At 45.5% G+C, this 13,890-nt stretch overlaps 1 protein-coding gene across 3 annotated transcripts in view; it reads right to left on the bottom strand.

Moving 5' to 3' along the window:
- Positions 1-13,890, bottom strand: part of MYH10 (myosin heavy chain 10) — a 190,638-nt gene that overhangs the window by 28,283 nt on the left and 148,465 nt on the right. For all 3 annotated transcript variants that reach the window (XM_088468837.1, XM_088468841.1, XM_088468846.1), the window contains one exon: positions 204-397. In XM_088468837.1, coding sequence (XP_088324963.1) covers positions 204-397 — 194 coding nt within the window. The remainder of the gene's footprint in view (positions 1-203; positions 398-13,890) is intronic.

Genomic DNA, 13,890 nt, shown 5'->3' with positions numbered 1-13,890 from the left:
TTCTAGTGAATGGAATAGCTACATTCTCAAAACATCTATGTATGGTCATAAGCCCACTGCACACAAGTTATTTTGCTTCCATTTTTAAGCTATATATAAAATAGTATGAGTAATCAGTACCAAAAACAAAAGTGCATTGTGTGTCCTGCTCAGGAACCCAAAAGGTATGATTACATAATGCCCCTTAACTACCACATACTTACGCGCTTCTCGTGGTTTGGTATAATACAGCGAACAAAGTTGGGGTTAGTATTGCGGAGTGTGGCCATGAGTTTGGTCAGTGACTCTTTATACAGCTGCCCCACTGTCCGGAACATGCCCTTCTTGGTTTTGTATGCAGAACCGAATGCTGTCTCGGTCATCCCAGCTACCTGGTCCAGGCCCACAATACGATCCACTGCAGGAAGAGGAACAAATGTATTACATAAGACCTGTCACTTACACACAATAGAAGCAGTCTTGTAAAGGCCTAAACCAATAACACATTTTTTTTTCTTTAAAGCAGCCTCAAAATGACAAAAACATGAGGTGAGAACGATAACGTTACAGCAATGGTAAATAAAGATTTGTTCTGTTGTTTATCACAGCAATACAAGAGGAGTTACCAATAAAATTAACCAAAGGGTCCACTTAAGGTGCAATTCCGCAGTATCGGGGACCACTTACAAAAGTCCTCGCTAGGATTACAATGCTCCGGCAGTAGGCTACGCCATGGCTTCTGGGTTATCTTTTTTAAAATATAATTTACAGATCTTAGCAATGCACATGGCGGTGATAGACATGTGCAATTCTACTGGTGCGAATTGCCGCCACCCTGAGCACTGGAAAAGGTATGGAAATAAAGACTACGCCTATGCCTGTGGTGAACTACACTTTGCATTAATAGCCCAATGCTTATCCATCCATCCACACTTTGGGACAGATCCAGTCAGTCAGTCGTGTTAAGCTGAGATTTTGCTATGAGTAAATTTAACATGCACTTTGGCGGTTATTTTTAGCATGAGCGCTTCAGAAAGCTGGAAATTGTAAAAGTATATTCGCGATACCCATGCAATAATTGTACAGTGCACAACCTGGGAGGGGTGCATAAAAAGTGGAGAAATCACCCTGTACCCCAGAAAAGTGGCAAACAACATTATACAACAGTATAGAACACTATTAGTGGCCATAAGGCAAGTATTTGAGGCTATTAACCGTGAAAAATTAAGGAAAACAAGTTACTCCAGTGAGCAGAGAACGAGCTGCACTGATTAGATACTGCACTTAAAGTCCTATATATGAGCAGATAAAGAAGCTTAAGCTGGATATCTTTTGATTCTAATAGGAAATCTAATATCGGGCAGTCAGGCACCGGATTGCCCAGTGTGTACGGACCACTCGATATGTCGGCCCCTCGGCGCTGGGATCGTCAGCGACATTGCTGGGTAAACAATAGTTTAGTAGCAATAGCTAAAAGGGTATTTAGCCATTAAGTTAGTGACTGATTAGGATACTTTTCAGTATGTAACTAAATGAATTGAATGTAAATGGGAATCTGTGTCAATAGTATTCGAAATATATATATATATATATATATACATATACATACACATACATATTTTATTATTGCTGTTTGTCCCTGACGACGGGAGTGAATCCAGAAACGTAGGATTAAAGGATTTTTATCAACGCTGAGTTCAGTCTCGCTGAGTGCCTCCGTTTTTGGATCTATATATTTTGGGGGGTCACTTAATTTCCTTATTTTTTAAAGAAAAGCACACAGTTTTTTTCAATGAAGGGAACATTAAATTAATCAGAAATTCACTCTATACATTGTTAATGTGGTAAATGACTATACTAGCTGCAAACATCTGGTTTTTAAAGGAATATCTCTATAGGTGTATAGAAGCCCATTTCCAGCAACCATCACACTCCAGTGTTCTAATGGTATATTGTGTTTGCTAAGCGCGTTAGAAGACTAATGGATAATTAGAAAACCCTTGAAAACTCTTCTGCAATTATGTTAGCACAGCTGAATACGGGTTTGCTTATTAGAGAAGCTATAAAACTAGCATTCCTTTGAGCTAGTTGAGTATCTGGAGCATCACATTTGTGGGTTAGATTATACTCTCCAAATGGCCAGAAAAAGAGAACTTTCATGTGAAACTCGACAGTCTATTCTTGTTCTTACAAATGAAAGCTATTCCATGCGAGAAATTGCCAAGAAACTGAACATTTCCGACATCGGTGTGTACTACTCCCTTCAGAGAACAGCACAAACAGTCTAACCAGAGTAGAAAGAGAAGTGGGAGGCCCCGATGCACAACTGTGCAAGAAGACAAGTACATTAGAGTCTCTAGTACGAGAAATAGACACCTCACAAGTCCTCAACTGGCAGCTTCATTAAATTGTATCCGCAAAACGCCAGTGTGAACGTCTACAGTGAAGAGGCAACTCCGGGATGCTGGCCTTCTAGGCAGAGTGGCAAAGAAAAAGCCATATCTGAGACTCTCCAATAAAAGGAAAAGATTAATATGGACAAAAGAACACAGACATTGGACAGAGGAAGATTGGAAAAAAGTGTTATGGACAGACGATTCGAAGTTTGAGGTGTTTGGATCACACAGAAGAACATTTCTGAGACGCAGAACAAGTGAAAAGATGCTGGAAGAGTGCCTGACGCCATCTATCAAGCACGGTGGAGGTAATGTGATGGTCTGGGGCTGCTTTGGTGCTGGTAAAGTGGGAGATTTGTACAAGGTAAAAGGGATTTTGAATAAGGAAGGCTATGACTCCATTTTGCAACACCATGCCATACCCTGTGGACAGCGCTTGATTGGAGCCAAATTCCACCTCCAACAGGACAATGACCCAAAGCACACCTCCACATTATACAAGAACTATTTAGGGAAGAAGCAGCCAGCTGGTATTCTGTCTGTAATGGAGTGGCCAGCGCAGTCACCAGATCTCAACCCCATTGAGCTGTAGTGGGAGCAGTTTGACCATATGGTACACGCAAGAAGTGCCCATCAAGCCTATCCAACTTGTGGGAGGTGCTTCAGGAAGCGTGGTGTGAAATTTCTTCAGATTTCCTCAACAAATTAACAGCTAGAATGCCAAAGGTCTGCAATGCTGTAATTGCTGCAAAAGGAGCATTCTTTGACGAAAGCAAAGTTTGAAGGACAAAATTATTATTTCAAATACACAAATACCCCAATATACACACAGAATGCATATATGTGTTATATGCACCTTATACACATAGCCTGCAGCTCATTTCATACAATATTTTCAATAATTTTGTGGCTCAAGCAAAGTTTGTGTACATACATGAAATAAATTTATGTTTCATTTACACCCTATACACACAGCCTGAAGGTAATTGTATACCATATTTTTAATAATTTGTGCCTTAGACAAAGTTTGTGTACATTGAACCATCAAAAATCAAAGGTTTTATTATCTCAGTCATGCCAAAATTATTCCGTAATTCGGAATATTCCGTATTTCGGAATATTTGGATATGGGAGACTCAACCTGTATAAGCTTTAATTCTTAGTGGTGTGTGCAATTTGCTTATTATAAGCTTTGATCTTTTTAGGAGCCCCCGTTATCACATATATACAATTTGGGAATTTCCAATACTGATATTAATATCTATAGGTGACGCCAATTCATTAATTGACACGTGAATAATATACAATAAGCATAACTGGTTTATTATTTTACGCATACACGGGTAACTTTCTATATTTTGCCATCTTTGCAAATAGCTTGGGAATTTATTCGCATTTGTTTAATACTTATTTTAGAGGATCTATAGAGTGTGACACTGGACCACCAGTATAGTATGTGTATAATGGGATATCTGATTCTCTTCTTTTTATGTGCATATAAATAAAAGTGACTGTATTATATTCCAATGTTGTACATAAACATAAAACAAGAGTACACCCAAACAAGGGGTATTCTTCTCTATCTTACTATATAAGATAGAACCCTGTCTAACTTTAGAAGAGTAGCAAGGCTCGTTTCTGGAGCAGCTCTGGTCAGAAAACATAGGTGCAGGAGGATTCTGACGCACGGATTGGGGGGGGTCTCACACGCTGTATGGTAATCACATTAACATGAGTCTACGCACTTACACCGCCCCCACTCCGCCTCTTCACACACCTACAACAAACCAGGCAAAGCAGCAGGGGAGGCTGTGGAAATGTGCTGCGCTCTCATCCATATTTGCTATGCACTGGCCTTTTACTTTTTCCTGGCTTCTGCTTTTTTGCATACAAGACAGGGAATATTATTCTGCTGATATAATTACAGACACAGTATGTGTGTGTTGTAATCAAGGGTAACGAAAAACAACCCTAAAACACTACTAGCATTATATCAATGGTTATAAAGAATATATTAGTATAAATTTAACTCAGCAGTGTAGTGCTTTTATATAAATTAGTGCAATCAAAATAATACATTCCAGTTTAGGATACATGTCCTGCCCCTCTAACCTACCTTTATACAACAACTGAAAGCAATACTGAGATTCTCAGGGAGCGATTCAATTGCTGCGTGTGCTCCCAATTATCACCCTCTTCGCGCCTTATTAGAAAGGGTTTAACTGTGTAAACCGGCTAAACCCGTCTAACGTTCTGGTTAAATCCTGGCGCTTACCACGCTCATACGGAGCAACAACTGAATTACTCTGTCAGGCGCCTTAAAAACATAGCTGCTGGTTGAACAATTGAATCCAACCCTCAGTGCTGCTTGGTAGGAAATAGAAAACTTCCCCACCTGCGACAGGCTGACCTTTGTGAGGGGGGAGACTGACCACTAACCTGGACTACATGCTGTGTAATGAGATACAATAAGAAAGTACTTAAGGGCATATTTACTAAAGCCAAGTGGTAGTATAGCAACCAATCAGATTCTGTCTATCATTTCTCTATGGCATTCTGGAAAATGATAGACAGAATCTGATTGGTTGCTTTGGGCAACACCTTTATTTTTTATTTTTAGAAACTTAAGTAAATCTACCCCTTAGATGCAAAGGTTTAGCAAGGGCTGCAGTCTGCTATAAAAACAGAAAAGTACATAAAAAGACAGCAAAGTAGAGTAACACCTCATTGCCCATGCTTGGAAACCAGGTTTGAGTTTGTCACCTTGTGACAGGTGGGGAAGCTGGCTATCTTGGCAGGCAGGCAATAAGAATCTGTGTAATAATATGATCTGCAGTACACAGATGGTTAGACGCACAGGACACGTTTCCTCTTTATGTACCCTAAGATTATATAAAGACTTTGGTTAAATAACACAACGAAACAAAAACAGGATTTTGGTACTTACCGATAAATCCCTTTCTCCGATTCCATAGGGGACACTGGAGTTCAAGACAGTGGGGTATAGACGGTGGTAGAGCAGAGCCTGGCACTTTAAATAATTTAGAAGTGTGACTGGCTCCTCCCCCTCTATGCCCCATCAGCCCCAGTTTAAGAACTGAGCCCGAGAGGAGACGGAGGACAACAGAAAAACGAGGAAAAGGAGAAGACCACAGAACGGAACAAGACCGACTGAAGGAGAACAGAGGAACCCACTGCAGGGAACACATGCAGTCACACAACTATAGAAACCAAACAAAACGGCAGGTACGCAGCGCTGGGCGGGCGTCCAGTGTCCCCTGTGGAATCGGAGAAAGGGATTTATCGGTAAGTACCAAAATCCTGTTTTCTCCTTCATCCACTAGGGGACACTGGAGTTCAAGACAGTGGGGACGTCCCAAAGCCAACCTCCTGGGTGGGAGCGCGGAGAACTTGCTGATCCCTTGGCCAAACCGAAACAGGGACCGCCAAGAACCTGAGGCCCAGCGTAAGCTGAGGAGCAAGTGTTGTAGCACAGGAGACAAACACTACTCCTCACTAAACAGTCACAGAAAATTCCACAACTTACAGCTCAAGTCAAAAGGAACAGAACAGCCGTTGAGCGAACAAACACAGGTGAGAAACTTAAGAATCTGTAATCTCAGCTGAAATAGACCAAACCAGACTGTTGGTGGCAGAGAGACCCACAAGAATCTATAGGAGAAGGGCAGTAAACGAGCACAAACTCGAGAACCTTATTAGAGTCTAAACAGGCAGCTGCAGCAGCCGCAGACAGCAGAATCCCAGCACTGCTGGACATAATCGCATATATAAAAGTATAACAATACCAAACCACAGATACAGAGCTGATCCTGTCCACAGACTCCCAACAAGAGTATGCAGGGAGGCAAAAGACAAGACTGAACAGTCGCCCCGAACCATCCTTGAGGTCCAACTACAACAAAGTTGTTAACCAGTGAAAGGGTTAGACCATAGAAGTCTCCAACGAGTGAAGATCCCACTGGGCATGAGACCGAGGCGAAAGAGAGAGAGAGGATTGAGACTACAATACCTTTCAGAGGGTCAGACGGAAGTACAACCCAGTATGAAAACAGGGATAAAACAGGAACGGAAATGCTGCCGCTAAAAAGAAAACAACAGACAACTTCCAACATGATAGAAGTGCGTAGTCAGTACCAACTGCTGGCCCGAACATAGTATGAAAACAACCAGGAACCTAGCAGTAAAGCAGCCCTAATGCAACAGCCACCCAGGAAGAGCTACCAATATAGGGAAGCATCCCATACAACAAGGCCAGAGCACTAGGACAACCATATGAGTGTGATAAAAATATCAACAGATACTGAACAGGAACCCAACCAGGTCCCCTGCGTGGATCACACTTATGTTCTAGTAGAATAGTGCCGCCAATCCAATGTTGTAATTATGCCCCCACACTCTAGGAAAACTCTAAAGTGTAGAGCCAACTGATTAAAAGAGCAGATGGCTGCTAGGACAGCAGCTAGGGTGCGTAAGGGAGAATAAAGCTATGAATGTCAGGTTGCATGAAATAGGAGCATCATCCGAGGTATTAGTAAGCTCTTACCTTTGAGCGACCAGAAGCCCTGTGGACGCTATGTAGAATGTCACTGACCTTTACGATCACACAGCAACCTGCCACGACAGGTATAGAGAGTAGCTTCAGTGGGCTAAGACCAATTGCTCTACAGCACGTACTTCAGTCTGGAGATGTGCAGTAGAAAATACTGTGGAAACTAGCAAAATTTTTAGTTGACACAAGAAGGTCGTAGAGCAGGACTCTATACCTGAGCTTGTTCCATTAGAGACGTGTATCTGTATAGCCGTATTATACCTTCACCCCAAAAACATTCTGCTAGTTTAAGTATCCTTACAGAAATATTTATAATGGTGAAGTGCGTATTATGCCCACCAGTCTAATATAACCCAGGTCTGACCCTGCCTATATCGGCAGGTGGTCCTAGGCCTTCCAGATATGAATTGTACCTAAGGGCCCTTTAGGCTCATATTATTGAGATATGCTACAATAATATGGAGTACCGGAATCGATACTGAGAAGAGTACCTGTACTTAGACATAGAACGAGTTGGTCATCCCAAGTAAAGAAGGGAGATATCAATAGAGATAACCCCAGTAGTTTAAACAAAAAACAGGTTTTTGTTTCCCAATTATTAGGAAATATTCATACCAGGAATGGGCGTCTTACAAGTTTGCTACCGATTGCACCACTGTAATGATAATAGGTCCCCCGAAACGGGGCGCTGTAGACTGGCAGGAATGGAACTATAACTCCAGGAGGGTGTAAATATATTATATAACAAGAGATATGGTAAGAACTTACCTTTGTTATCTCTGTTTCTACGAAGTCCATAGGGTCCACAGGGTTGACCTTGGGGTATAGGTTGGGAACCAAATCCGGGCACCACGCAGTTAAAGCTTTTAGCTCCCAGGATGCACTTGGGTCCACTCTCCCTATAACCCCACCCCCCAGCCAGAGGCACCTCAGTTTGTAAGTAGCCAAAGGCCGGAGGAGGAGAGAAAAAGAGAGAGAAAACTGGAACACTCTAGAACCATACTCACAGAAAAGGAGACGGGAAACCGGTGACCAGTAACACAGCCCATATGAAGCCAGGTGCGTCAGGGCGGGCGCCCTGTGGACCCTATGGACTTCGTAGAAACAGAGATAACAAAGGTAAGTTCTTACCATATCTCTTGTTTTCTACTTCAGGGTCCATAGGGGGTCCACAGGGTTGACCTTGGGGATGTCCCAAAGCAGTTCAACCAAGGGTGGGGACGCTCCTGTGCTGAGAGGAGACTCCGTCGCCAAAAAGGAAGCATCCTGAGAGGCAAAGGAAACCAATGCCTAGAACCTTAAAAAAAGGTTTGGACAGAAGACCACGTGGACACCTAGTAAGGCAAAACAGCCGAGGCGCCACAACGAGCCGCCCACGAGGGTTACATGACCCGATAAAAAACAAGCCTCAACGACAGAAATGCCTACCTATGGGTAGGCCCCTGAGGAAGACATACGAGGCCATCCAGCCAACATTTCATTATAGGCCGGCCATCGTTTCCTGTGAAAACCAGAAACCGCAGACCACCAATAAGGAGTCCGATTACCATAAGGAACTTGAACGGATCATATAAAGCCAAAGAGGCCGGACCACAGTCAATGAGGCCACACCAGCCGAGAAGACTGGGGACTGAATGGCCGTACCATAAGTTCCAGAATAATATGGAACCTAAAAACCACTCTAAGAAGAAATACAGGGCGAGAGCAACTCACACCCTGACCTGATGCCCTCCAGAAGAGGGAGCCACATGAGAACGCTCCCAATTCAGACACTCTCCTGGTTGATTTAAACACCCTGAGAGAGAGAGAGCTTAAACAATAGACCATGTAATGGCTATCACAACCAGCAGTTCCATTGACTGTCCCCGGACGGAACAAAGAACCACTACTAACTCCCCAGGAGTCCCTAGGGAGGACAAGTGGAGGCATAATCCAGAAAACACTCCAAAGGATGAACTGGATACCAGAGCGGAGCAATTCCATATCTTAACCATACCGACAGTGTAGAGATCCGCACTGTCAGGAAGGCCAGGCCAAGGGTGAAACCCAAGCCAGCCGGAAGGAATGCCAGAATATCTGAAAATCCTGGACACCGGAGGATCGTATCGACAGGTACGATACCATAAGAATTATGTATGCCACAGTCCGTGGCAGATCCCAGCAAAGTCTGGCCTATCTGCTCTTAACATCTCAATGAAGACAGAGCCAGGGAAGCCCTAGGACCACAGTAGGGGCGCAGTCAAAGACAAACGATCCAGGTCCAGGGAAAAACAAGGACCCTGAGACAACAGGTCCAGATAGTGAAGCAGTAGGAACGGAGTATCGATGAGGAGACTCCGAAAATCTCAGTACCAGTGATGTCTGGGACGAACTGGAGCCCCCAGAAGGAAAACCCCTCCGTCTCGAATTAAACTTCCGAAGACCTCGAGGAAGAAGGGAGACCGGAGGACACAGGTACACAAAGTGGAAGGACCACTTCACTGACAAAGAGTCACTGAAGGTAGCTTCAGTACTCCTGGAGCTGGACTGTAACACCGGTAATGTGTGATCAAGTCAGAAGGCCATGAGGATCAATCCCCTCAGGGAGGCCCCCTCTGCTCACCAGGAGTTGAAACCTCTCTTGGAGAAGAGACTAGTCCCCGGGATGCACGTCGCAACAGCTGAGGAAGCCCGCTTCCCAATGGAGAGCTCCGGGAATAAACACTGCAGAGTTGGCCAGGAGAAGACCCTTGGACTATGTCAGAATGGATGACATACCTGACATTGCCACCCAACTACCAGTGTTGCCTAGATGGAAGTCACTGTTGTGACACTGTCGGACTGAACCTATTCAGGTTTACCGTGACATATGGGTTAGGCCAGAGTGAAGGTCCAAGACAGCCTAAAGTATCAACAAGTTAAGTGGCAGGACAGAAACGACAGACGTCCAACTGCCCCGAAACGAATGCGGACCAGACACTGTCTGTAGCAAAGAACACCCTGGACGAGATGGCCATAGCCACCCGGACAGAGACCAACTCGCCTCCGGAGAAAGTATCATCGTTCGAACAGCGATCCGATGGGAAAAACTCGATCCATCTGGAGGGGAGTCAATTATGGCAAGGTCTGGAATGGAACTGAGCACATTCCACCCTACCAAAAGGTAGACACTCTGGTAGACCGCGCATCACAAAGAGTAATGACATATGTCGAATGCGTAGATATCCGCACACTCCAAGTTGAAGAGTGGAGATCTTGTCTTACGCCAGAAAAATTCTCAGAGTCTGAGAATCCAGCAGTGCTCCCAGATGAAGAAAACCCTGTGAGGGATGTAGGGAGGACTTTTTCTCCGTTGACTAATTATCTGTGCCGAGAAGAAGCCACGGTTATCCTGACCTGGCGGTAAAGTACCTTGGTGATCCTGCTAAAAGCAGGAGACCGTCCAGAGAAAGGAGCATTCGGATACCCTGAACAGGTGAACTGTCAGAAAATCCATAAGGCTGGTAAACCCCGGTGGAGTTGAGGACAGTCCCAAAAGGCAGAGCCCGAAACTTACAAGTGTTGCTGTGGCACAGCAAACCTGAACCCATGCTGATGAGATGGCTCTGTACGTACCCGTAGGTACGTATCCTGAATACTCAGATATACCCTAAAATACCCTAAAATCCCCAGGTTCCAAACGTCGGATGATGGAGCATGGACGATTCCACCTGAGTCCAGGCACCGTTGGAATCTGATTCAGGGATTTGAGACAGAGTATAGGCAAATGAGGACCAGTCGGTCACCGCCCCAGAAAGAAAGTAGAACAACCAGTCCCTCACTGAGATAGTGAGGTTGGCCGAAATAGCTCTGCTTACCACAAAGACTGTATAGCTTTCTGGGATTGTAAGGCCCTGATCAGGTCTGAAGAAGGGCCCGTGTAACAATGCCTGTGAGGAGGCTGCCTGAGCAATGAGAGGCCGTTGAGAATCAGTACCTCACTCTGGAAATTCCCCAGATGTAGACCTGTCCCGTCAGGCTGAGGGTATATCCTCAGGTGTAGAAACAGGGTCGTCCGGAAGTCCAGGACTGCTCGGTACTGGATATGGTGGCCCCCATGGAGGCCGACAGCCTAGGAAAAAACAGGCCTTTAGGCTGACCCTGAGGACAAAAAGACTTAACAGAGTTAGTCCGAATGTAGTGGGAGTAGCTAAAGACGGTATCTCCCCATTAGTGATACTGCCAATGATGCAACGATCTTGTCAAGGTCAGGACCAAACAAGATCTTCCCCATGGAAGGAGTGTGCACCTCTGCTTTCCCATAACGCAGCCATAGGGTACTGCGGCGGATACAGACGCCGCCGAAACCCTGAAAGTTAGAAGACCGGCATCCCATGAGGTAATCCCACATATGACCACTGCATATTTTATGTGAGCGGCAAAAGATATTTGAACCTCAGGACGTGTTGGAGGGGAAAAACGTCACAAAAGCATTACCCTGCGATGGCCATGGTAGGACGGGCAACAGGCCCTGAAAACGAGTACATTGAATTCAGGCAAAGTTACCACCTACGGATCCGTAAAATCCGTCCAGGCCGGGATGGGAGGCGTATTAATGCCTGTAACCCGATGATTAACATACAAATCCATCCCAGAAGGGGATTTCCATTACTTGTGAGGACCCTCAGGGAATGGGAAACAGGAGGCCTTTGTGACTCCTCGTATCTGGCGACAGCCAGACTCCCGCTATGAGATCCACCCTCTGGGCAGAAAACGGGAGATGTATGATACAGGTGCAGGATCGACATTCTCTATATCCAGAATGAACCTGGCTACCAGCCCCAAAGCAGGGATAATAATACTTGAAATCGGCTCCCCCCATGTGAGAGGGAAAGAGCCGAATATACCATCCAGTTCACGGCAGAGCCACTGGTCAGTAACCACAGGACGTATATCACGCCAATTAGTATTTCTATAAAACAACATCCACCAGGGTGGCCGTTGTGGTAATCCCTGCAAGGGGAATGACAGACCGATGTGGTATCGGAGGTAATTCATGTACTGTGAAAAACCCCGGCGGGGAGCGACAGTCTGTTGCACAGGGGTAAATTGCAAGAAATTGCGAGATACCCCAAGTTCAAAAGGGCAGTATGGTGAAGTAACTCCAAGCGAGTGACGACAATGGGGCCCGCCCGGCGATCCTCAAAGGAGAGGATCCTGAGAAATAAACCGCCCTTTAAGGGGGTCGTGCAAGGGGCCCGGCGCCAGATGGTGCCGCATACATAAACCTTTCTGAGTTAAAATCCTCCGCACTAATTCCTGCAGGCTATGACTTGCAGGATCGCAATAATGGGTGCAGTATCGTGTGCAATCTCCTGGTCAGATATATCTGACTATCTTGACGGAAATATTAAGCAGCGCCATACCGGTCCTGACTGACGCTAAGATTAGCTGCAGGGACCCATTATCAGCGTATGCAACTCACAGTTCCATCTAAAATATGGCAACGTGCAGCACGCAACAGTATGTGACAAACCTCACAGATATTAACAAATATATATATGTGAGGTCTCAGAACCACCCCAGGTACACCTGTATTAGGGCAGATAAAGAAAAGGGATAGATATACACTGACAGGTGAGAGAAAAAGCAGACAGTCAGCACTAGCAAAAGTCACATACAATGCAGAAAAATATATATACATACATAAGCATGACATATAATATACTGCACAATGTCGCTACATTCAACTGCCCAGATTCAGTGTCTGGGAAGGCTATAGCGCTGTGTACACTCACCCAAATGGCCAGGTACGCAGGGGGACTGGGCTCACTGTCATCCTAAGAGTTCTGCAGCACCACAGAGAGAAAATGGCCACTGGAGACCTCAGAAGAAGCGTGGCCCGCGGAGGAAGCAGCTCAGCGACGCCAGACTGTATTATTGAAAGGCGCGCTGAGCTGAGGGGAGGAGCCGCTAGACAGGGAAGGCTTCCTCCCCTGGCTAGCAATTAACCCCCCGGGATGCCGGCTCCCGCTGCCGCTATAATCCCTGGTGGGCTGTGGACACGCGGGGTATGCCTCCATGGAGGGGGAGCCCGCCGCCACCGCTAGCGCCTCCGGTCTGTCCCCAGAGACCGGAGGCATAAGGCTGCATATTCACACGTGGATCACCGCAAGCGGTGACCACGCGACTTACCTGTCCCCGTCGATCCGGCAGCAGCCCAGGGATTCCTCCAGAGCCCGGCTAGTACAGACTCTGGGGTCCCGCTGGGGTCCATTGGACAGTCTGATGCTGCCGCTCTGAAGAGTAGTAAAAAATAATAAAATAAAACTCTTTTAAGCTTAGGGGCTGCTAAGCAGCCCCCCTGCAGTAACGGTGACCCAACTCCGGCCGGGCACCAACTTAAACTGAGGTGCCTCTGGCTGGGGGGTGGGGTTATAGGGAGAGTGGACCCAAGTGCATCCTGGGAGCTAAAAGCTTTAACTGCGTGGTGCCCGGATTTGGTTCCCAACCTATACCCCAAGGTCAACCCTGTGGACCCCCTATGGACCCTGAAGTAGAAATACATATATATATACATATATACACACACACACACACATACACATGTGACATGTCTAGGATCCATACTAGAAGCAATGCCTTAGAGAATTGTGACTATCACCATGTAAGCTGCAGCACGACTCTAGTTTTTAGAGCCACCATATAATATTAATATGTATTTATGTAGCTTACAGCTTCTGGTAATCCCAGGCGGCTTCCCTTGTACGGATTATAGGTAAACCTAATGATTGTGGAGGTATAGGCATTCTACACATATACATAAATATATATATATGTATATGCACACACAACCCAATCCCCAGGGAGAGAGAGTGTAAAGCGTAGTCATTATACCAACTACCGCATCAGGAGAGCCAGCCTCCAATCGCAGCCTCCTTCTATCAATATGCTAGGTATTAGACATAAATTGATAAGAACAGATCC

The sequence above is a fragment of the Taudactylus pleione genome, unplaced genomic scaffold (genome assembly GCF_031769625.1).
Source record: "Taudactylus pleione unplaced genomic scaffold, aTauple2 ptg000012l, whole genome shotgun sequence".
In the NCBI taxonomy this organism is placed as follows: domain Eukaryota; kingdom Metazoa; phylum Chordata; class Amphibia; order Anura; family Myobatrachidae; genus Taudactylus; species Taudactylus pleione.
The sequence above is the reverse complement of the archived record's forward strand: the minus strand, read 5'-3'. Positions and strand labels throughout refer to the sequence as shown.